This window comes from Serinus canaria, chromosome 2 (genome assembly GCF_022539315.1).
Source record: "Serinus canaria isolate serCan28SL12 chromosome 2, serCan2020, whole genome shotgun sequence".
NCBI classification, from domain to species: domain Eukaryota; kingdom Metazoa; phylum Chordata; class Aves; order Passeriformes; family Fringillidae; genus Serinus; species Serinus canaria.
Window position 1 is genome coordinate 67,225,670 of NC_066315.1, and position 25,650 is coordinate 67,251,319.

The window sequence follows — 25,650 nt, forward strand, 5'->3', positions numbered from 1 at the left end:
TTGCACTGTCATCACTTAGGTATTTTAGCAGCCATGTTAAAATTTTACATGTGACAGTTATCCAAGCTGAGAAAGACTTTTTCTCACTGGATATCCTAATGAAGTTTGTGATTGACAAGGTGTGCCAGCAGATTGTTTATGTTTCTATGTGTTACAGAGGAAAAATGTCTAAATGGTGATTAAACAAAAAAAAGTTCAAGACAGTAATGAGAAAAGAGAGACATGGTTTTCTGACCAAAATGGTAGTTTGTAGCTGAGATAAGAAATGCAGGAAAAAAAATGAAATTGTCAGTTCTGTCCAGCAGAAATGTCCTGCCTCTTTGTAGGTGTATGGTGACAGAACTGCAGTTTACAGTATCTGGTTTTCCTCAGCTGTGCAAAGAAGACAGATAATTTTCTTCTCTGTATGAAATTGCTGACTGTATTCTGAGTGATAATAAACTTAAGGATTTTTTGAGTTAATTTCCCATTTACTGAGTGTGCGGTGTTCTCTGTCATCTACTTGGAAATAAAAGTTTGAAAAAGTCAGGGCTGCAAGCAGCTACGGTACTCCAGAGTCCAGGGTGGTTTCCATCATACCCTGGTGCAGACACTTGTTTTGGCCTGGAGCTACATGACCCAGAGTCACAGGCAAACAGGCACTGCACATTTTCACATCATTTTGTGGAGCAATCACACAGCTTTGTGATGGGCCTTACTAATACCTCTTTCTGGGGGGAGTTCAATTTTGGCTATTAATTCAGTGACCACGTGTCATTTTGCCATTATGTTATTTCAAGCTCTTTTCTATGTATTGTCTTATTCTGTCAGAATCATGTATGCTTGAATAGGGATGTCAGTATTTTAAGAGTATAAGAGTTTTTTAATGGAAATATATGCTGGTTTTGTAAAACCTTGGGGTATAAGAACATGGTTTTGGATTGGGGTCTGACAGTATTGAAGTATTTCCATTTGACTTCAGTATTGTATATGTGTAAAATATTTTGGAAAGACAACCAAAGCACTCTATTTCAAAAAAGTCAAAACATAGCCATTAGTTACCCTCAGAACATATTTCTCTGAAGTTGTAAAATGAATGGAAACTGTTTTATCAAATACTTTGATTTCTTAATAGTAACATTACCCAACTGAAAATCATAGCATCAAAATTCTGTTGATCTCGTTCATTAGGAGTTGTTATCTTTGGTTTAATAGTTCAACGGTGTCATTTTCCAAATACATTCACTTTACCCTTGTAAAGTTACACTCTTCCTAAACAATTCATCATATCTGTGCATCAGGTCTGATGTAATTTTCTTGGTTTCTTTTTTATTTTTCCCTTTTTTTTTTTTTTTTTTTGCAGAGCAGAATTTTGTGCAGTAGTAATTTGGAGAGAGGGTTTGGAGCACATACAGAGCATACAGAGTTCTTTAGAAATTGAAATTTGGTATTTGGAAGACAAATGGATGGGGGCTTCCTCAAAAGACTGATCTACTGTTTTGGTTCTTTTGTTTTAGTAAAGGCACCCAAAATGAGTAAATCTGCTGTGGCCGCTTGTTATTCTTTGTGTAGCACAGAAGAACAGGGATATATTTCTTTTTACATAAGATTTAATTACCACTAGTGTTTGTTAGAGAACTAATGAAAGTAATAGAAAAAATACTGCCTCTGGCAGTGGCTCATACCATACACATATGCTTATGATTTCTGGTAAATGAAAAGCACTTTGTAATGTAGCTGTAGTATTAAAAATGGATTAAAATGCTGTCCCAGCTAACCTCCTCCTTTCCTTACTCCTGGATGTGGTTTTAACACTTAGTTCCTCCGTCTTCATCTCTATGCTGCCCATGATGAAAAGATGCTGACCTGCATCATCCAAATGATTCAAATTATTCAAGATACAATCCAAATGATTCAAGATACAGTAGACACAGGCTATTGTAATTTCAAGTGGTCTTTATAAGATCAGCATTCTGGATCTTTTAAAAAATTAAAGTAATTTAAAGAAGAAAAGAGGAAACTGCAGTTGACAAGGCAATGTTTCGAACCACTTGCTGCAGTAATGGATGGCAAATATGCTTTCTGAACTACCTCTTCAATAAAGCTCTTCCCATGAGTTTTTGGGTTTGCTTACCAACAAAGCACAGTCCTAGATTATACATAGTTCTCTGCTTTCCAAAAAAAAAAATAGTGGGGATCAGAGGAGACTTTCTTGGCTGTTTTCTTGTGTTTGTGAATACTTAAGCCAGTTGTTCCAAGACTATTTTGCACAGAACTCGGTACAAAAGTGTCCTTAGTGAGAAACATTCTTGAGGATTCTTCCTGATACAGTTTTTTTCTCAAGAACAAGGATGCCACAAGTCATCCAGACAATATTCTTGCTAGGTGGCATTATGGTATATTCCTGTTCAATTCTATTCTATTCTATTCTATTCTATTCTATTCTATTCTATTCTATTCTATTCTATTCTATTCTATTCTATTCTATTCCTTTTTACCTGCTCTCCATATAAAATTCTAACTTTCTTCTCAGGATAAAATGCAACTGAATGTTTAATATGATAAAAGAATTTAGTTGAGTTCAGATGCTTTCTTCCTGAACAGAATGTGCCTGAAATAAAATCCTTAATGCATTCTTCAGGAAAATTTGACAATCTGGGGCTGGGAATGGCATTCAGAGACTCAGGACTCAGTCCAATACTTACACTTTCTTTAGCATCATGTTTGTTACAAAGTCTTGGGAAAAGCTATTGCCTAGATACTTCTCTTTTTTTTTTTTTTTTTTTTTTTTTTTTTTTTTTTACTTTTAAATAAATAGCAATTAGTTATATGACATTATAGTTTCTAAAGAAGCCTAGGCACAAAGTAATTATTATGCATGTGTATGCATACATGAATGTATTGGTATCAAGAAATCTAGAATTCACTTCTCCTCAATCCCAGTAACTCTTGCAAAATCCCTGTTTAAAGCAAGCTGTGAATCCACTGTGGAGACTAGAGAGTATATGATAGGTGTGTTAATCTCATTAGAAACTAATGTCCAGCAACAGGTCTTGACAGTCCTTCTGAGTCTGCTTGTATGGCGTATCCTTGTCTGGATCCATTAAAGACCTGTTTCTAAAGCATTAGCTTGTTTAAAAGTAATATTGTCATACTTTTACTGCCAGAGAAACTGTGTGTCTGAAAAAATAAAAGTTAAAATATTTTCCTGAGACTGTAATTTATTCTAGTATATTGTTAGTAATCACTAGTTCTTTTTGTAGTGAAGCTTTTATAATTAAACTTCTGTGACTTTTGGTGCTTATGAAAATAATTCATTGTTTCCCAAAAGTTCAGTCTTTACAGAGTTGTCTCTCTGTCTTGCACAGGGTGTGATTTCTGCTAACTAGGATTTGCTTGCAGGATACACATGGCATTGTTGCTTGGTAGTGTTTTTTTACAGGCATTATATGTTTCCCCAACGAACATACAGATTATCACAATACTCACTGGTAGTCACACAGAGATGCAAACATCCATTTATTGTTTGCCAAAGCAGGAGGGAGAAATGTGTGTGCAGATTTCCACAGAGCCCTTGGTGTTGGAGAAAATTGGTTTATCTTGTGAGGGTTACACATTGTGTGAATATTAAATTTCTGCAGACTGTGTTAGAATAGCAAGGAAAGAGCCAAGTGTGGCCGGGGTGGGGGGTTGGGGGTGTGGTTCAGAGCCATCATTTATTTGCATTGTTAGTCACAGTTAAAAAGAGGGGAACTAAAAGAGGAAGGGGCCAAGTACAAACCATCACATTTCATAAAGTTTCGGATTGAATTCTTTGTGAAAAAATCATCCATCCATCCATCCATCCATCCATCCATCCATCCATCCATCCATCCATCCATCCATCCATCCATCCATCCATCCATCCATATATATTCCGTGTTTTAATTTATTTAAGTAGCATCAGAGTGCCTCCTTCTCAAATGAAATGCCCAACACAGTCCTTGAAGCTTATAGCTTGAATTATACTAACAATGTCAAATTGAACTGTATTGTGGTGCCATGAAACTAACCTGCTACTAAGTTTCATCTTTGACTCATCTAAAATATCATATCATTTTTCTAGTACAATAAGTTGACAAATAGGTTTTCAAATTAATCGTCTTCATATGTAAACTAGTTTTGAAGGGAAGAACATTGATTGATTGATCTAAGTAGTTTATCACTGGCCAAAATAAATTAGATGTCTCACTCAGAATGTTTTTCCCTGATCTAATTTACAGTATGAAAATAAATGTTCAAGTGTTTTGTTTACACAACAATAATAAGCAATGCATTTCATGTAGAACGCTAAATAGGCTTCTTGATTTCCAGAGCTACTGAGCACATTTATTTACTACATTTAATTTATTATTTTCAGTTCATAATTTATACCCAAAATTGCTGCCCATTATTTGTAGATTTTGCATGGAAATACGAATATTTATCAAACTGCAGGTGGCACTCTCACAGTCACTCCCAAAAGCAAAAGCAGCATGGGATGAAGATAGTCCTATAAGTTACAGCAATACAGGGTTGGACATAAAAGTATACTGTCCATATATCTGTACAAAACTCCTTGTTCTGTGAACTAGTGGCAATGCTTACCAACCTTCAGGGACTTTGAGGCATGGTTCTGGGCTTTTATTTCCCAACAAGTTGTTGAAACTCTTGAAGGAGAAATTCTCCATCAGTGCAAGTTATTGCTGCCATTAGCTGGGAACCTTGAGCTTCTGCAACTTGTGTTGGTAATTTGTTCCTAGATTGGAAACTTTTTCTGCTGCTCTGTGGAGTGGGAGGTCATGTGTCATGTGAAAGGGAAGGTAATCTGCCTTGGTCATAAAATGTTATGCTGAAAACCTTATGATAAGTAGATCACTCCTAATACCTCTTTTCCTCTCCTAATATCTCCTGCAGTAACCATAGCCAGGACTTGTCTGAGTTACTGAGTTTTAAGCCAGATGTTAATTCCACATTTAGAGTAAATGTTTTCTGAGAAGAAATTATTGCAGCCAGCAGCCATGTGTTTATGGGAGGAAAAGGAGGTGGTGTTTCCTCTATGTTTACTTTTTCCTTGCTTGCTGACAGAGGACAGAAAGTGCTACCATCACTCATATGAGTGACTATTTCTCTGTAACTTTTAATTAGCTATTGAGTATTATCTGGGGTTTTGTAGCCCATTTTTGGCTTGAAATGCAGAAATTTTTTTTTATATTTAAATGTACCGGTCTGAACCTAGTCTTATTAAATAAAATGTGTAGAGATACAGAAATATAATATGGTAATCTTTTTTCATTCGTAGTGTGAGACTCCTAGAGAGAGTGTTAAGAGGTTGACTGGAAGACGCTTTAAAAATTATTGACCTTAGCACAGCCTCACCTGTAAATTTTAATGTCTATATGTAACGTACTTGGGCTTGCCTAGATTAAAAGGTTTGTCAATGCTTCTCTTCTTTAAAAAGGAAAATTGACTGCTCTCTTCATCTTCCTGAGTACTTCTGATCTCCTTTTCTGTTACAGTAGTTAAGCTGTTTAAGTGCACAGAAGATCTGTCAGCAGGTTAATTGAATGACTTCTGTTCACTGGACTAGAATACCTCAAGTTTTAAATTTAATCTCATTTTTCTGATATATTAAAGATATATTAAAGTATATCTTGTCAGATCAAAGTATTGCATCATATGCTGGGATCTACAGTTTGGGCAGTAGGAGTGTATGCACCTCAGTTTTAGAGGTGGAGCTCCTACATAGCCCAAAGTAAACATTTTGGCTAGTAGCTGCTCTTTCCTTCATGTTTGGCAGATAGATTATCTATTCTACATCTTTTTTAGAGTTACTGTAGGAAAAACAGTAGGAAAAAGCATGGAACCCTTTTTTTTCTTTCTTTCTTTTTTGTGAAGTAGCTTTGAACAACGTTGTGTTACTTCACTTAGGTTTTAGTATTGCTTTGATTCCTGTTTTACTTCTGGACTTCAGAGAAATGCATAGGATCTGTGGGTCCTGAGAAGCTGAATTTACTGGAGCTAGTGGAGGTCTTGGGTATGTCTTATCTGATTACCATCATGCCCCAAAGATAAAGAGCTGTGGAGATGTTTTTCCATAACTTCCCTACAAAGGGTCTGGCTTTTTTAAGTGCTCTTTTGTGCTGGTAGCAGCTGGGAGGTGAGAGCTGTGGAGTGCAGAAAATCGGGGTGGGCAGTTCTGGCACATTATGCCAGGTGCACAGGGGTGCTGCATTATTTATGGGGATGAAGATCAGCTGTGCCTGCCTGAAAACCTCAAATCTGCCTTGCTGCATGGTGCATCAGTCATTCAGCTTTACCCAGCAGAATATTCTTTTTCTTTCAATACTTGCCTCTGTTCACCATGGGTCCTACTGCTCTTTCTTCACGTGAGAAGCTGCATCTGGTTTCTTGTGGGGGATGAAGTGATACCCAGAGTTTGTTGCCTTTGCATTTCTGTTCAATTTCTGTTCAATTACTGTTCAACTCAGGATGGGGATTTTAGCCTCTTTTTCTTTGGTCCTGATGTAATCATCTCTAAAGTTTGTGAAGACTTCCATATCCTGTAATTAATTAACTAGAAAGGATACAGAAGGAGATACCTAGTTCACTTGACTTTCTCTACCTTAGGTAGTGTTCATAACATACAAAATAACATGCATTTCTTTTTTTCTAAGCCTTTGGTAATAATCAGAGTAGTCTGGATCTGAGCTTCCTCAAACGTTACATGCATTGTCCAAAGGCATATATTTGCAATCCTAAATGTCTGAAAACAATATTAAGCACTCTGTTGTATGCACAAAGTAAGATGCTGATTTTATTACAAATTCCAAATTGACGTTTTTAGGCTCTAGATTTGACTAATAGGCTTTGCATATATTAGAATTTTATGTGCTGCTAAGTAATTTCAAATATCCATCATTGTTGTCAAAACTGATGTAAATTTGCTAAACTAAACATGCAGTGCTTTCCTATAAATGAGGGAAGGTCACTGAGCCAAATGGTGGTAGCAAGTCCAGTGGGGGACGTTTGTCATTACTGAGTCATAGGGAACAAAGATTTTTGGATAAGCTTTGAAGCTGATAGAAATGGATGAGAGAATAAATTTTGGATAGCAACTTAAATATTTTAAATCCTGTAACTTTTAGTATGTTGTATATAAACAGAGCAGGTGGCATGTTACTTCATGTGGGTTGTTTAATAAATTGTATTTGTGGTTTATTGTTGCCGTAGTTGTGAGATAACTGGACCCTATCTAATTTCAATACAATTTCTTCCACTTGGACCTATGATGCTTACATCCTTCTGTCTCAGAAATCTCAGGTTTACTTGAGCAAAAATCAAGGGGCAAAATTAACTGTCTTTATTGCTAGAATCCAAGGATCACTTTTGCAAAGTAAAACTTTGTTAGAAGTCTGTTCAGTGTACTGAAAATTACTAGTCTTGTCAAAATGGTCAAAAAACCTTTACCTCAAATGAGCTTCAGAGAACTGTTTCTCTAAGTCTTTTGGAAGTCAAAATATCTCATTTATTTTAAAACTGTATTCTGTTAATATATTTCTGATACTTGATCCTTTTTCTCTTCTAAGGAACTGGCATAATTTCCATATTAAAGGAATGTGTGTCCCGTAACTAGATATTTACTATACTTTCAGAAATAATGCTGTGCTTCAGAAATGTCCTATCAAAATCTTATCGTCATCCAGACCAACCATACAGCAGTCCAAGTAGTTAGAATATCCAAAGACTTTATGTCCTGCTGCTTAATTAAAATAACCTTAGCAACTATTACTTCATCAAAGGCAAATAATTTTCCACTGTCAAGTGTGAAATACTTGCATCCAGAAAGGCTGATTAGCACCCAGTGCTTCCCGAAATGAAATCACCAAGAGGTGCGATATGTTTAGCCCTCTTCAGGGTACCCAAGTCACAGGATCACAGAATCTGGAGAATTGTCATGGGCCCACAGGGACCATTGAGTCCATCTACTGGCTCTGCACAGGACCATCCCCAAACTCACACCATGTGCTGAAGAGCATTATCCAAACACTTCTTGAGCTCTTTCAGGCTTGGTTCTGTGACCACTGCCCTGGGAGCATGTTCCAGTGTCCAAACACCCTCTAGGGGAAAAACATTTTTCTAATATCTAACCAAATCTCCCCTGATAACTCCAGGTCATTCCCTCAAGTCCTGTCAATGGTCACAGAAGCAAAGAGATCGGTGCCTGCCCCTCCTCTTCCCTTCACAAGGAAGCTGTAACTGCAATGAGGTCTCCCCTCAGTCTCTTCTTTTCCAGGCTGAACTGACCAAGTGACCTCAGGCACTCCTCATACAGCTTCCCCTCAAGGCCCTTCACCATCTTTGTTGGTCTCCTTTGGATGCTCTCTAATAGTTTAATATCTTTCTTGTGGTGACTGAAACTGCACGCAGTATTCAAGGTGACAACCTCTAGCCATGCTGAAAAGAGAAATGTTGGTCACAGCACTGGACTAAAACTAATCTTTCCAGAAAAATATTGTAGCGGCTATGTACAGCAGGCCAGGCCTTTTTTAAGAACTGTTCAGAAATAGCAGCACAGCAAATGGAGTGGTATATATCTGTCTCAGAAGGAAGAAGAGAAAAACCAGCCTTGTCAGGTTTTGAACTTGTCATTTCAAGACATTCCCTGCCTGGTAATTGGACTGCTGAGCTACCCTGGTGTCCTGGTTGTAGAGCAGCTGGCAAGGGCTTGGCAGTGAAAGCTCAGCAGAGAGTTATTACTCATTTCAGGCCATCAGAACACTTTTCATCTGCAGCAAATTCAGGTTATAGTTCCTGCAGCACATCCTTGCCTGGTGTCTCGTTAACTGAACAACTTGTGCAGTTGGGTCCTTCACTGATAACCCTCTTTTTTAGCCTCTTCTGTGATATAACATTGAAATTGGAACTCCAATTAAGATCAAAAGAATGCTTTCATTTGGACATCTTCACTTTTTTCTTTTAACCCTGACCTCCTGAAAAGCACTCCCTTCTGCAGAGATTCCTGACACTTAGAATTAAGCCAATAACTGTTTGTATTTTAGAAATATAGCCACAAAAATGTATGCTTCAGTGAATTGCAAAAATAATCATAGTTAGCTATGAATAGCACTGATTGTGTTCTGGGATGAAGAAAGTCTTTGCAAACAGAGCTGTGTGCCCTAACAGCAAGGAAGAGCAAGAGCATCCTGAGATGTATCAAAAGTTGCTCAGCCAGCCAATTGATAGGAGGGAGATTACATCTGGGCTTCTGCATCCAGTCTTGCCCCCTTCAGCCCCCCAGCAGGACAATCTGTGGCAGCTCAGCAGGAGCTACCAAGGGGGCTGAAGCACTTGTCCTGTGAGCAAAGGTTGAGGGAACTGGTCTGGTTCAGCCTGGAGAAGAAACAACATTGAAGGACCCTGAAAGCAGCTGATACCTCAAGGTATCCAGAGGGGCCTGATAGGAGAAAAACTGACAGCAGATGTAAAGTGCAGGAAGAGAGGCTCTTCAGATTGGCTTAAAAGAAAGTTTTTTCCCTGCAAGGGCAGTCAAGCAGTTGGGTTTGTTTTCCAGGCAAGGGGGTCTGGTCAACATCCTATTTTTCAAGACTTGACTGGACAAAGCTGAGAATAATCTGATCTGATGCCATCACTGACACTCCTTTCAGCAGGGGATGGGACTAGAGACTTTCTAGAACATTTCCAATGTGAATAATTCTGTGATCGTCATCCATGCTCTCTGCTTTGAAATGGGTACAGACACAAACTGATGAGAAGATATAGTCAGAAAAAAGTTCTCCTTTTCTAAAAACACCCACAAATCTTTCTCTCTAAAAATCTAAGGAGGCTTTTTTAGGTTTAGGTTGAAAAAAGAAAATGAAAGGAAACTCCTGGAAAAGAGTCAAGTTTTTATTAGCTGTTTTGATATCTGGGATGCAAAACTGCTTTAGAAATAAGCTACAAATCCTTGTATCTGATCATACAGCATGTATTACATGCATGGTGTTACAGTCACCCTCTCTCAAATGTATTTTCTAATGTTCATCAGTCTTTATTCCTGTTCTCTGTTCTTTTGGGTTAATCCTCTCTCTTAAATTATCTCTAGTGCTGTTCTATTCCAGACATACTTCTTAGCAATTGCATTGGAATTTATTTTGTATGTTAGCAGAAAAACCAAGTAGTGGCTGGTAGGTTTCTTTCCCTAGGCTTTTTTTTGAAGACTGTCTAGTGACTGTGCTTTGTTAGAAAATTCAAGAAAATAATACAGAGTTTACCAGCAGTCTAATTTTTATTTTTCTTTACTCTTCTTTCCTCCTTTCCCAGCATCCAGCCACCACCCTGACACCCCCAAAGAAATCCTGGTTGCAAGAACAGGCTTTGCTTTGTATTTTAGAAAACAGGCAGATGTAGTTGTTGTTGTTCTGTAACATGAAGTGGCAGTGCTGAAAGTGTCTAGTGGTGGAGTTTGAGGGACAACTTGTTGATAAAATGTTGTGTTCACATCCCTCTGTTGGTCTTAGGTTTAATTAGACCAGTCACAACTACTTCCCTGTTAGTTACTTGCCTCTCAGTCTCAAACACACACCTGTTGTCAAGTGTTTACTTTTTTAGTGTTAGATGGTAATTACATGCAGGTTTTGTTTCACCTTAATTAGGGTCTTTTAATGAGACATTTATAGAGGAAAAAATATTATAAATACATACATATGCATATATGTGGAAATATACATGTGTGCACATATATACATCTATATAAGCATTCCCTCAGAAGTAATTCTGTACATGAAGACATCTTCACTAATGCTAGTAAAACTTTACTGTGAGCTAAAATTATTTTTCTGCAGATGATTAAAAAACTCTCTTTTTAAATGATATGTAATGCTGAAAATTTATTGGGCAGCTCTCATCTAGTGCACATTTTGCTAGTAATAATGGGAAGTTCTGAAAATTCATCCTGTTGCTACCATAAGTTAATAGATGTTAATTGGAAGGCAGCAGTGGTAAGAAAATATAGTTCAGTTAAAGCAAACAGACGTTTTATGAAAAGGGTCCTTCACTTGATGTAATGCTACTCTATTATAAATGAGCATCTCACTTTTGCACATTGTGTCTTCAAATAAAAGTATCATATTCTTCATTCCAGAGCTGTTAACCCCAGCAGGCTTCTTAGAGCTTGGCTACTTCTCACTTGCCTTAATTTATTGAATATAACTGAAGCTAATAAGGAAAAATGCATTTCACTCTAGACCTTTTTTGAAAGCCTTGACTATGAATATTCTAACCCAGTGGCCCCTTCCCTTGTGATCTGTTTTGCTTGCACAGATTGTGTACCACAACTGTCTGTCCTCTTCTGTCTTGTTGTGCGTGCTCAATGGCCAACAACTTGTGATAGCCATTGTGTTCCGCAGTGTGGTGCCTGTGACTGTGATGTGACCTATTAATGTGTTGCACTTGTTGACAGCCACAAAGCCAAGATGTCAACATGTTTGTAAAAATGTCTTGGAAAGATGACTTAAACTTTTAGCATGTTGTGGTACTGGTGAATGCAAAGTGGTGCTGAGAAAATCATTGCTTGGCCAGGTTTATTTTGAAAGCTCGGAACTGTATACTTAAGCAAGTATGTTTGTGTGACATTTCAGCTTCTTTTCATTTAGCAGAGCACAAAGATTTTTTGGTTTTTTGGTCAGGCATGACATAAGTAAACATTTTGAAATAAAATATATAAGTCCCCAAGCAGTTATTTTTTCTGAAGTACCTGGTTTGTGATTTCATTTTTCATTAATAGTTGTTGTTTCAGATTTACTTATTGTGGACATCCTTTTCATGAGGACACATTAGGCTTTTGATTGTGCTTCAGGGAAGAAAAGAGAGGAACTCTTTGAAGGTAGAGTATCGGGCCAAAGACTGCTTTCTCTTTAGTTTTTACTTATATTTGGCAGCACTGTAGTCTCATAACATCAGCAGGCAGTGCCCAGTGCCTGAGAGTCTGTGGTAGTGTTTTGGCCCTGGCCTTGTTCTCATATTAACGCCCAACCACTCCTGCTTTCTGCTGATGTGCATCTGTTGCCTTGTGTCGCCATCCACCTGCAGGGGCTTTGGTCTGCAGCCATGACACCGAGTCTGCTGCCCATCGAGGACATCATTTTGGTTTAATTGGGAATTAATTGCATGACAGATGCACATAGGTAGGGATCACAAGAGCTTGCATATGTATGAGAGCGCTGAGTGAATATATTCAACTGTACACTCTTGCTTGGGTCCTGCTGTCACTAGTCACTGGAGTAGTCTTTGCAGAAGATAAAGTGAAAGATGTTCTCTGTTCAAATTTCAGTGCACTTGGATGATAAGAGCAAAATACCTTATTGTGTCTTCCAGCCATTTTTCAATATCTGTTTTCAAAAACTGGGGGAGAAAAATAATGAATGGTGAAATGTAGTGTAAGACTTAATTTAAATGATGTTTCCTAATGAATACTACTGTATTGGGAACTAGGCTTTTCCCACAGGTCTGTGGGAGCTCTTAGAGTGTACTGTATCCGAAACTGCTTTCCTATTCTGTTTCTCTGGAGAGCTGGATTGGTACCTTCTCACTGAAAGGTCCTCTGTGTTTGTGTGACTTGCTTGGCCTTTCCAATGGGATCAATTGCAAACTCTATCCATCAAAATCAGTACTGCTGTGTTCCCCCCTCCTCAGTGATGTTGCTTATCCAGTTCCATGGAGAGATGATGAAGCTCACTAATCTGCAAAAAAAGCCCAAAACAACTAAAAATGAAGTTAACTCTTCTTAGATTGGCCTTCTGTCGATTTCCCAAGTTGGACTGGCTCAGCTAGGGCCAAATATCAGACTAAAGGGGACAGAGGGAGTATTTGTGTCTGCCAGAGCAGTGAAATTGTAATAGCTCTTCTTCACACTGGCTTAAACTTGTTGCAGTTCCTTTGGGCCCCTTTGGGTAAATAGTCCTCCATAATGTACAGCCATCACTTTACTTGCCAGCCTTCTTTTCAGCTGTCATGCTGTTTGCAGATAGTGCTTCTTTTAGGATAATGTAAAGTTTTATGAAGACAACCATGCATTCACAGCCACTGGCATTTCTAGGTGTGCCTTCAAATGTCACAGGTTAGTGTTTGGTGTGTTATGCTCATTGAACTAGAAATACACTCCATTACAGCAGCTGATCAGCAGACCAGTCTTCATCAGCCAGAAGATCTCTGGGAGCAATGCTCTGTAAAAAACCCCAACAGATACATGTCTGAATGAACAGGTTTTTCTCAAACATGTGCTGCTTATACACACTACTGTGCTTTCAGAAGGGCTTAGTTTTTCATAAATTTGATGCAATATTGCATTTCTTATGGTATTTCTAGCTTTTAATGCATTCTCAGTTCAGAAACTGTTGAAATGTAGAGAGTGTCGAGGTGCTGAATTGACACTGCCCACAACTGTTGTTGCATAGAGAAAGCTGTTGTTTAAAAGAAAAACACACACACACACATCAAAAAAAAAAAAAAAAAAAAGCCTTCCCCTTCCTGTATGTTTATATCTTGGCTTAACACTTTTTACATAATTTTAGAGAATTTGAATGTTGGTAAAATATTTCCCTGACACCTCTCAATGGGGAAGAAAGTATATTTAACAGTCATTATAGTATTGGGTTTGAGCTTTGAATTGAGCTCATCCTTCTTTTAAATGATACATTAAATCTCAATGTAACTTTAGTAAAGAGTAGTGCCAGACTATAGAGGTAGTCTTTGAAGTGTGTTTAGAGATATGGATTTAACTGTAGAATTAAGATTGTGTTAAAGCCTATGTAAAGTAAATTTGTTTGGGTGTTAAAACTCATAAAGTTTAAAAAATTAGAAAATAAAAAAATAGGAGGCAAAAACAGTGCAACTTTGTGATTATAGATAAAAATTGGTCTGTTTTCTATGTACATTTCTTTCTCAAAAATTGTCGGGTATAATTAGAGGAAGAGAGAGAAAATGGAACAATTAACACACCATATGTACAAAACAAAACAAAAAAACCCACCTCCAGTCTGTAGGTGTTATACTGAACAACATTTGGTTTTGTCCTATCATTTTTATGTAGATAGCATTCACTCATTTATCTTGCATTTTGAAAGACTTGTACCCACTAATAGATACATGCTGTTGTTGTTGTTTTTTCTTTTAAGCTAAATATATATGTTTGTTGTTGTATCTCTTGGAAACCTGTCCTTTCTTTCAGAAAATATTAAACGTTTTGCACAGTTTAACCCTGCATATGTATATGGGGTGATTTGAAATCTCTCCATTATCAAGCAACAGAATTATACTATATATTAATGATTTGGGGTTGTTTCTTTTCTAGAAGAAATAATCAGCTTCCCCTTCATGTCTTGCTAGGACAACAGCTGCAGATGAGATTGAGCTTCCATATTTAATACATTCTATTAACTTCACACATCCAAACACACACTGGCTCACTCCCTCATGCACCCCAGTGTCACATTAGAGGTGAGCAGGCCCTAATTAAAAGCACGCACCATCTGCCGGAGTGTGGTGGCAGAGTGGCACTCCACAGCCATCTTGATTCCTGTGATTGAAATGTATTATTTATGAGCTCAAAGACAAAATACGCTGCTTGGCTGGTGATAGCTGCATTAGGAGCTGGATAGCACCATCTAATGGAATGGAGTGCCGCTGGCTATTCATCTTTCCTCTTCTTCCTCCCTCCTCAGTCTTTTCCCCCAATAATTTTATTTTTCAGTCTTGTCCTTTGATTTTCTGTGATAGTGTTTCAGACAATTTTGTCTCTCATGTTCCGCTTTTGTACAAGATTGGAAAGGGTTGTTGAAACACTAAACTAATTGTGGGGGAATTTTGCAGCCTTTTATTTCCTTCCAGTGCCACACATAGGGTTTTACTTTCTGTAGCAAAAGTGATAGTGATGTGGTGTGGTGGTACAGAGGAACATGAGGAAGATAAATGAGCAGGATCAGTTTACTGCATTTCTCCAGTTCCTCCCAAGGACCCATGTAATGGAAGTATCCTCTGCTCCATCTGAAAATTTTATTTTCATATGGAAATTGACCCTGATTATGGGGGGAGGGAAGGCAGGATGACAGTACACTGCAGACTGTGTGAAAGTTCTTTACTGTGTTGGAAAGAAAGGGCAGGATTTGGGGAAAGCTGCAGCTTTGGACCTTCCTCTCTGCCAGAAGAGATCATAACCTCTTCCACCTTGCAGAAATCATGTTCTGTTATTGCTTCCTAGCAGGGAAATGGATAAGGAGGTATTGGACTGAGGGGTGAAATACACCTTGTCAGCGGGGGGGAAAAGGGTGACAGGGAAGGAGCCCTTTTTGTGTTAATTGGTCCATCAGTCTACCTTTGTTGACTACCAGATTACAACACTACATCTGGTAGAAATGTATATTGTGACAATGGCCTTTTGAATATGCAGGGTAAGAATAGTTATGCAGATTCAAAATAATCTGGGGAATGATTTTCTGGTCCTTAGCCTTTTTGTAAAGTTGAGTTTTGCAGTATTCCATGCTGGGCATCCAGCAGTATGGCTTCAGCACAAACAAGCACTTGGGACTGAACTGATACTTGAAATATGGCATTTTTCTACAGTAACATCTAATAGATCCACTTTTTTTGAAATTACAGTATCTGGTCGCTACTTCAACTCAGGCAAAACAAAACCCTGAATAAAATTATATGTTCTAAAACTGAGCAAAATAAATAAACATATATATATTTATATATGGCAGGTGTGTATTTTATTTCTTGTATCAGCATGTTTTAAAGAATGTTGAAATGACATTAATCATGGCACATCCATGAATACATGTCCTCTTATTGTTTGTGTTTAGAACATACGCCATCAGAAGGATAAAAGATGCCTTTAGAGAAAACAAGAACATAACAGACTCTGAAAAAATAGAAGAACTGCTGAATAAAGCCAAAGCAAACCTACAGGTTATTGAACGGCAGGTATGTTAATTTCTCTGATTTTTTATGGGAGTTGTTCACTACTCATTTAACTGTCTTATGCCACTAGAGATGGAAAAAAATATTTCCTTGCTAAAGACATCTCTAGATGAACATCAGTTTTTGTCTGAATTTGTTTGTCTTTCATCATAGGTTCAGAGGGTTGACTTTGACTGACTCAAAATAGTCTCACTTCCTTCTGTGTTTGTGTTTTCCCGTCTCCAGATACAGTGTTAGAATAGCAACAGAACAAGAAAATCTTGAAGTGAATTAAGTTATTGCTGGCTAAATGTGTCCAAACGGTGATAGGTTTTTCTTTGAAAAATTTGAGTCACTGGCAATACTTTTCTTCAACCTTGTCTGAGTAGCATTTATAGCATCTCTGTTCCTTCCTCTAGGTACCATGTTGCTAAGAAATGAAGTAGACTTGGTTAAAACTTCAGATACTTTTTATATTTCTTATTCATACCCTCGGTCTATCTAAAGTGACCACTAAAAATTGGAAGAAAGATCTCAGTAGTACTTTTATTAAACATTGAATGAACATGTGCACCTGCTTCTCCATGGTTTGCTTTAATATGGCTCTTTAAAAAACCAGGAGGTCAGTTAGATGGGTTGTTATTTTGGTAGAAAGCTGGGCCCTTTGATTTAATAATTAAGTATGGATGCTTAGGTGCAAGTTATTTTTTTTTTATTCTCATCTCCTAGGGTGTTATTTTGTGCTACCATAGTTTTACTATTTTTTTTTTTAACCCAAACACTGCTAATTTTTTATTTAAGTGTTTCTCAAAGAAGCAATTTGGATTGGATTGTTCCAATGCAATTACATTTGAATGCTGGGGTGTTTTTTCTCAGATCTGTAGGTGATAATTGGCATTTTCAGCTCTTCTAATTCTTGCTTAAGATAAAGTCTTGCTAAATTACAACTTTCCAGCTTTTTTTCCCAGCAAAACATGATTCTACTGGTCTGAGTCCTAATAGGTCTGGGACAGATTTTAGAATAAAACTCTTTCCTCTAGAAGTCCTGTGTAAACTCAGATTACCTTGTTTCTGTAGATCCTAAAAAAAGATATTATTTCTCTAAAACAGACTTCACAGGCTGGACATTAGTCTAGGGTAGGGGTCTTGCACCTTTTTTTAAGTTTTCTTTTAGCCTGAAGATTTTCCCTCAGCATTAGTCAGCATCCTTCTGTTATGCATTTATTACTGTATCAGTGGGACACAGCAGAATAATTCAGAATTACCTCAGTTATTGCTAAGCCTGGAAGGTTTTGCATGTTTGTTTCAAACATCAGCTATTTAAGGGCCTTCTCCAACATTAAAAGCCAAATTGCTGAAGTCGGTTTTAAATCGGATTGCTGTCATTCCATGTAAGAATTTCAGGGAAAATATACTTGAAAAGCAAGGAATATTAAAGACACTGACACAACTTTCCATTTTTAACACTTCTAAGACAGTGAAACTTATGTTGAAATATCTCTTTAATGTTGCACTTCTAGACATTTTCCAGAGGAATAATCACACTGCATTCAATTTTGGAAGGGTTTCTCTTACATGTTTTCAAGAGTTATGGATAATAAATGTTATTATACAGTAACATAATAGGCAGTGGAACTTTTTAACAAAAAATAATCAGATAGAAGAAAATTATCGAGATAATTTTTTTACATGCACCCCTGCAAGAGTTGATTGTTTGGGTTGATTGTTAGACTGTTTTTTTCTTAAAAAATTGCAACCTCTTGTGCTTTGCAGTACTTCTGTTATGTTTTGGTGTCATCTCACTCCCATCTGTAAAGCAAGAGATAAATGTTGTAAAAATAGCAACACTGTCTTAAAAGTTTTTCATCAGGACTATTAAAAACCTGAGCATCTAAGTTAATATTTATTTGGTGTCAAATTTCATCATGCTCAGTCGAAAAAGTTCATTCTCCCCCTTTGTTTAATTGAAGACCTAAGTAATGAAGTCATCTGACATTATTAAGACTTTATATTTAAAACTAACCAAGCATAATATAAAGTGCTTTTATTTTTAAATGCAGAAGCACTGAAGCAAACATGAGATCTAGCATACAATTTTTTGCTAAGTTTGGGGTTTATTATGATGTGGTTCATCTTGATATTGCTGACTTTTTTTCTAGTGTATCAGTAGAAATTAAATAATATCCCTCTTTGCTGACAATTTGTTGTTACTCTAAAATCAAATTTATATTCACTTTGCATTCTAATTTATGGTTTAGTCATCAAAGTGACCATTGAAGTGTAAGATTCATAAATAACTATTTGAATCAGCCTAGTGGGAAATGTGAAGTAGTGACAGATTACCGTCATTTTGTTCATGTCAGTCACTGTACAGTTTGCTGGAGTGTTATAAAAGTAGCTTTATAATGCTGAAAAGCATGGAGGAACATTAATCTCCATCTTAGTCCTCCTATGCTTATTATTTGGTTTGATTTTATAATAGCCTGGCTAACAAAAGGAACAACTCGTTTTCAACACTGTTGGCAAATATTTTTGTGGGTGTGTGTTTCCTGTGTAAACAACAAAATTTTGTTGTTTACACAGTACTTGTTTTGCCTTTCCTGTGGAGAAGGGTGTTGTGAGAAATGCATTGTTACAAATAAGTATGAAATAGAAAGTTTTAAAAAGTTTTGAGTTGAAGTCTGGAAGGTGTTTGAGGATTGTCATAACAGCCATTTCCCAGCTCTGCTAACATGATTTCATTTGTGAGTTTCTATTAATATTAGTAATGTTAGTATGTTAGTGGTAGGGGAATTTGCATTGAAATGTACTGCTGCTGCTGAAATTTAACATTTATGAAAGCCACTTTGAAGATTGGCTAATATTAAGTGGTTTGAAGTTTTCTTTATGCCATTCTGTCTCTCGGGTTTTGAACTGAAAACCTAAAAGTGGAGTTCAAAAGCAGTAGTAGATGTGTGTGCTGATTAAAGTCTTGTTTTCACGTACAGGATATCTCATTCTTCTGTAGTGCCTTCTCCTCAGTTTTATATTGTAGCTGGAAAATGCCAGTCATCTTGTTGTCCAGCTAAGGATTATTCTGTTTTTCTTGGCAGGTCTGAGCCTTTGTTAACAATTTTACTGGTTTTAACAACACACAGCTACAGTACTCTTTAATAAAAGGGTTTTAATATTTCCCAGATTTTGTTTGTCTCTTTAAATAACCCAAACTGATGAGAATCCTGGTTTGCACAAACCTTGGTCAGGGAGACGAGATGCACCTTGGGTGTTCAGACAGTCAGGAGTTTTGTGAATCTGCCTCCTTTACAGCTGGCTGGTCATCTATGTTTTTTAAGGGAACAGATAAACTTTTTTTTTGTGTCTGAGCTGTTTTTCCTTAGGCTTGACCTCTCTTACGGTTCCCTTCATGAAGGAATGTGGTGTTGATGCATGAAACCTCAGTTAGAAAAGTTCCACTGATAACGATAAATACTGAGTACTTGCAGCATTTTTCATGTTTGCACCATGTTGTAAAGTACATTCTAATCCTTGAAATATGCATTGCTTGCAGTAACTTTAGCTCCATTTCTCTTAATGAAATGCTTCATGACTATGCCTTGATAAAAGCCCATGACATACTTAGTGTAAGATTTTGGTCTCATATTCTTACGTTTTTCCATAACCAAAATTCTTAGTATGATCTTGTGCTGAAACTTGTGCAAAATAAGAACAAATCTTCTGAATCTTTAATTTTTCAGCAAGCCAAATTGCCAGTGCAGCTGTGTATAGCCAAGTACTGTGCGTTCTTGAGGTGTTTATTAGCAATATCTTATCTTGGCAATATTTTGAATTTGAGTAACACTTGAATGGAAGTGGAAATTAAACTGAATCAGTGTACTAATACAGCGCTCATATTATTATGAATTAATGACCATAAATCCATAAGGAAACTTTCTGTTAATCAGATAACATAAATATTAAATCATGTTTAATAAATATTAGCAAGACAAGCAACTTCAATTATAGTTGCTACAAAAAATGAAAGGTAGAAGTACTACCCTAGTTTACTGCACCTGGTTTGAATTGACTGCTCAGCCTTTGAGCAGCAAATATTCCTATATTGGTAATTGTCAGGGTGTATGTACTTCTGGACTGAAAGCATTTTGTTGAGTATTTGGAGGACTGGTGCCAATTCACAGAGTTGTGAGTTTGTGACATTGCAATTGACTGTCTGAAGGAACTTACCAAACTTTAAGAAATATTCTGGGTATCTGAACAAGTTGTGTTTATACTGCAGAGCATTGCAGGCTCAATGCCCTTTGCAGGAGAACATTCATTTTGAAAACTCTTGTTAGTATTAGTTTTGGGCTACAGGTTGTATTTATGTCTAAATGTTATGAATATGTAAGAAAGTTGCAAAATGCTGTGTAATGTGTCTCATGACATTGGCAGTAGTTCTGTGGCCAAGAGGAAAGAATTGCTGGAAAAGCCCTTTGAACACAAGGAGCAGCGCCGTGCTACTGTTCAGGAATGTGTATAGTATTGGCAAGTCATGTCTTCCTGCTGGCAGACAATTCTGTTGGAGTCCTAATATGGTTCATTCTTATCAAGCTTGGCACTGCAAGGAAGTTCTAAAATTACAGATTATTTTGCTGCTTTTCTTTAGAAGCTTTTTTGAATTTTATCTCTTTTTTTTTTTTTCCAGCTTCATAATGGCAAACACCCATTTCTCTACAAAAATACAGATTTTTTCTACTACAAAGTTCAGTACAGTTCTTATATAAGAGGATTTCCCTTGGAAGTTTGCTGGGGCTTTCACTCATGCCATGTATTTTTATTTATTACAGTTGAACATTATTTTCCAGCCAGGATAGAGCTGACATTACACCCAGAGAATTTTTCTTACCTCTCTGGCCATTTAGCTATACTTAAAGCAAGTGCAGACACAGTCAAGTTTTCAAATGCTTCATTCACAGTAGAAGAGTGGGAGTGAGTGGCATAATCAAACAATGGAGAAATATCCTGGTAAAAGAGTTTTATCAAGTAGCTGCACGATATCCATTAACTCCCTATACGCTTCTAAATCCTTGGATTGGCAGCTAGAACGTAGAAAATGTTTGGCATGAGCCTCTTGCATTTTTCTTGCTCATAGCCTGTTGCAGTACTGGTAGTCAGTTTTTAATTGCTTTACCACATCATGAGTTCTCACATGTTTGGTTCCTTACCTGCAATTACCAAAATTATGCTGGAAGCTTGTGGCAAAGCCACAAACTGAATTCAAATCAGCTGACTCGGGGTTGAGAAGCCACTGGGGGCATTTTCCTGTGTTTGTTGGTGGTTTTCATTTTAATTTTTTTTAAATTTCAAAGCTCTTTGGGATGATATTTTTAGGTATTTTCTTTTCCTTGAGGTAGTTTAAATCCTTTTGTTATGTTCATCATGCCTTCACTTCACAAGTGGTTTGAAAACTTCAAATACCTAACAGGAGTAACCTACCAGGAAGCATATGATTAAGGAAGACAATGGAAATCTTAACATATATTAAAATTCAGAGCTCTTGACTTAGAAAGAGACACAGATGCAGGTGAAGGAATGTCAAACATAGGATGGATAATACCTGTCTTTCAGTAAACAAAAGAAAGCTTCAAATTGAAATTGGGAAACAGTAAATTCAGAGCTATACTGATTTTGTATTTCAGTATGAGAGTAAATATCCATAAGGTTTTGGGGGTTGAAAAGGAGGAGGAACAAAGAAAAAGATGTCATAGGAGTGACTTTGAAAAAGGGTTGGTAAATTTAAATAGAAACCCAGCTGAATCAGAGCTTGTCCTTTCACAGAACTTGTTAGCAGTGATACTGCTTTGGCCAGCTTTTCCAAATACCTTTTTCATCTTGGCACATAGGTTAGCTTTGGAGATGTGCAACATTGGAACAGATGCCAAAAGCCCAGAGCTGTCATTTCAGCTTAATTTCTGGCATCTGAGGGTGCAGGAAGTGTAATAGACATTTTATTTGTCTTCAGGTGGCATGGCTCTCCAGGTTACACCTGTGTGAGTCTCCAGAGCAGTGTTACTCCTTAGGCTTTCATTTAACTCTCCTGATGGAGAACAAGATTGTGTTTTCACAAGTGATTTGCTGTTGTTCATTCTGCTGACTAAACTACAAGTGGCAGGTTCTGTCTGCAGTATCAAATTCCAAAGTAGACTGTGCATTGGAAATAATCTTTAGGCTGCCAGCAGAGGCGATTCAGAGGTAGAATGAGGCTTTGTCTTTCTGATATAAGAGCTTAGGGTAAAACACAGCATTTGATGTATGCAGTAACCTTTCCTAAAAATAAAGACTGCTGAGTGTTGGCCAATTCATTTAAAATACTGTAATGATCTGTCATAAAGAACTGTCATTATTTTTGTTGCATGTATTTAATGGCTAATCCAGTGAGGTTGGGGCCTTATCATAAATAGTAACAGCAGTTATATAATACATCCAAAGCTGTGAGCACCTGATGTTCTGCACAGATGAGGGCTGTCTGAAGGACAGGAGAAGGACTTACTTTCTCGTGAGCAACTCAGCGTGGCAGTGTGTCACATCCAATAAAGTAAATGCTGAGTGTAAGCTTCCACATGGAAAAGAGTAAGTTTTACCAGCCTGGCTGGTCAGTAGCTCCTTGAAACAGTTAGGAGCATTAACCATTCTGTGCTGAAGAAAGCATCAGAAGCAAGGAAGGATCACATTTTCAGGCAGATGTGTCCCTCTGCCATTTGCCCCTTTGTGCTTTCTGCTTTGCTGAGTTTGGTGTCTCAAGGGTTTCAGCCCGGGGTGTAAATGAATATGGTTCTTAGGGGTGGATGTTGCCACAAAACTTCAAGGAGGCTTTTTCAAATGAGGTAACAGCAAGCGTGTGTGTGTCTTAGTTCAAATAAAAAATACTGTCAAGAGAGGGGAAGTAGAAATAAGTGCTTTAGTTCTGATCACAGAGCAAATGACTTCTGCTGTGTTTCTAATCTGACTGTGTGATCTTGCTTTGATGCCTGTCAGTCTGGTTTGCAGTGGTGCCCATTGAGGGACAGTTTGAAAATTGAGTTTCTTGGACTGAAATGTATTAACCTTTGAGCAACTTCTTGTCTTCCTTGCTGTGTGATGTCTGCTGCAGAGCAGTACATTTGTCGAGGTTCTCTTTTTTACTGAGTAGGAAAAGAAGTATGGCAATCTTGTGTGTTATTTATGAAATGGATGACCTTGTAAAAGCCTTGTGTATGTATTGTGACTTATATTCACATCAGAATATTGGTCTCTCATGAGAGTCCCTTCTCGGGGGTAAACCAGTTTTAAGTACAGCTAGACCTTGAGGAAATTAGAAGGACTCCTGTTTTGAGGACTTCTAAAAAAGGGAGAGAGACAAAAGTGCTGTTATTGAAACAGTGATCTCTTGATCTCTCATTGCGTTTTGGTTGCTTTTTAATCTGTTGTAGTTTTATTTCTTTTTTCCTTGGTGTGAAAACTTTCCATCCTGATTTTGTACTGCTCATTGGAAGGAGACACTGTCAGATTCATTGTCACTGCAACTGAGCAGGCACACTTCCCACCAGGAGGAGCTTTGGCACATTTGTCTGGTGCCTCTGATCCCCAGGAGGTTCTGCTCTGCTGCCCTTGAACTGCAGTCTGTAATTCAGGATGACAATGTTGGTATTGGTACTCTCGCTGTCTGACAAGTCACCTGGTCCCATAGCTGTGGTAAAATGGGTTTTTTAATGACATTTCTCCCCCAGCCCCATGCTCAGTCATCAGTCTCTCAGCATATTACAATTTCAGTTTTTCCTTTTACAGAGGAAAATTCCAGTTTTTCCATTTCCAGCTTACAGAGAGAAGAGACTCCTCCTGAAGCTACTTGCATTCTTTTCTGGCCTTTCAGATGAACATTGCTTCTCCCCACAGCACACTATAAATATGTTTTAAAATTTTTCCCTGCCACTCTAAATCAGATGCCTTTTATTTGTTTCTTTCACGGATGGTTTTTCAAGTCTAAAGAATTTATTATTTTTTTCATTCTCAAGATAAGGGCAGTCTGCAAAGACCTCCATTTGCCTTATTTGCTCCAAGAATCTGGTTTCATGACTGATCCATATTTGCCCATCGTATTGTCTTTGTGCTTCTGTTGGTTGTCACTAAAACTTTTCCACCTTTCCAGTTTCAAAGGTGACACTTGCTTTCTTACTTTAAAATTGCTTGTCAAAATGAAAGCTGTTTATACAATCCACCAATATTAACTGTCATTTTACAAAACTGAAAAAAACCAGTTACTTAAAAAAGAAACAACACTCTTCATGTTCATTTGTTTCTGGTATGTCTGCATATACTGTATTTTTTTGGCCATCCACTGAATACCCCTGTGGGTTATCATAGACCAAACATGGTCTCTGTCTCCAATACCATTTGACTGGATTTGCAACCAGGTAAATTCACAGTGATCTACTTTTATTTTGACAATAAACATATATGTGGCTTTCACATTAAAGCTCTTTCAAGCAAAGAAGCTTTATCATCGATCTGTTATTTTACAGTTTTGTCTTTTTTGCAGTAATTCAGATTCTGTCTAGTGTCTCTGTAGTAAGCTGCTTGTATTTGAGGGAAATGTGTTTGATCCATGAAGTTGTGATGAAGGCCAAGCTTAGGGAGGAAAGTTGCTAGACTCTAAGAGCAGCATGTCTGATCAGGCCCTTGGAAGTTTAGGCAGAGAAAGCTGTTTTCTAGACAAGAATGTAGAGTGAAGTTTAATTAGTGTTTACGCAGTCTCCTTGGTACTTGGTGCATTGCTGCTGTCTTTAGCTTTGGGCTTTCTGAGGTGAGCCTGGGTTTTTTTGGCCATTAAGAGCTACAGCTGCAGTGCCCTTCATCTTCGTGACAGGCATTATGCCAGTGCATAATTCTGAAAGCAAGTAAAAAGAAGAAGAAAGAAGGAACTCAAACTCTCCCAGTCACAGTTAAATCACAGTTTGACTGATTCCTGTTGTTTTGCTTTCTGGAGTACGTTGGATACATTTCCCCTCTGAGGTATGTGCTGCCTGAATGTCCTTCCTTGGCTGTTGGCTTGGCAGGAAGTGAAGCATTGCTAAACAGAGTTTTGAACTCACCTTTATAAGTTTGTCACCAGTAGAAAATGCATAAATGCATAGTTTAAAACAAAAATCTGCTGTTTATGTTCTAAAAGTAAGGTCCTGTTCCCCATCAAGGCAGTTATGAATATTGCAGTGTAGTGGCTAAATAATACATTCATAGTTTTTCTTCAGTGAGCATAATTGACTTGCTGAGCAGTAGATTTGATAATTCCTTTGATTTGATATTTTCACCCAAGTGTGTGGTTAAAGAGAGCATTATGTGACCTAATCACGTAGCCTTTCGCATTAATACAAATCTTGTTTATAATTCTCTTGAATTTGTTGTTGACCCAGTACTTTGGTTCTGTGTTCAAATTATCTTAACTTTAAATGAAAATATTTCTTGTCTCACAGAAGTCTAATTTCTATGCACATTTGTCAGTAGTGAATACTTAGTGGGAGTGATTACTCTGTAACTGCTCATGCCAGTATACCTCTGGGAAGTTAATCAATCTTGTGTTTTTTAATTGACATCAATAATGTGTTTACATTTATCAATATTTCTTAATTGTCAAGTTATAACTGTGGAACTTCAATAATAAATCATACCAATGGTTAACTTCATACG

General features: G+C 37.4%; 1 protein-coding gene across 2 annotated transcripts in view; it reads left to right on the forward strand.

The window, feature by feature from the left end:
- Positions 1–25,650, forward strand: part of LYRM4 (LYR motif containing 4) — a 615,895-nt gene that overhangs the window by 5,069 nt on the left and 585,176 nt on the right. For both annotated transcript variants that reach the window (XM_050970566.1, XM_030226320.2), the window contains exon 2: positions 15,858–15,978. In XM_050970566.1, the coding sequence (XP_050826523.1) occupies positions 15,858–15,978 (121 nt within the window). The remainder of the gene's footprint in view (positions 1–15,857; positions 15,979–25,650) is intronic.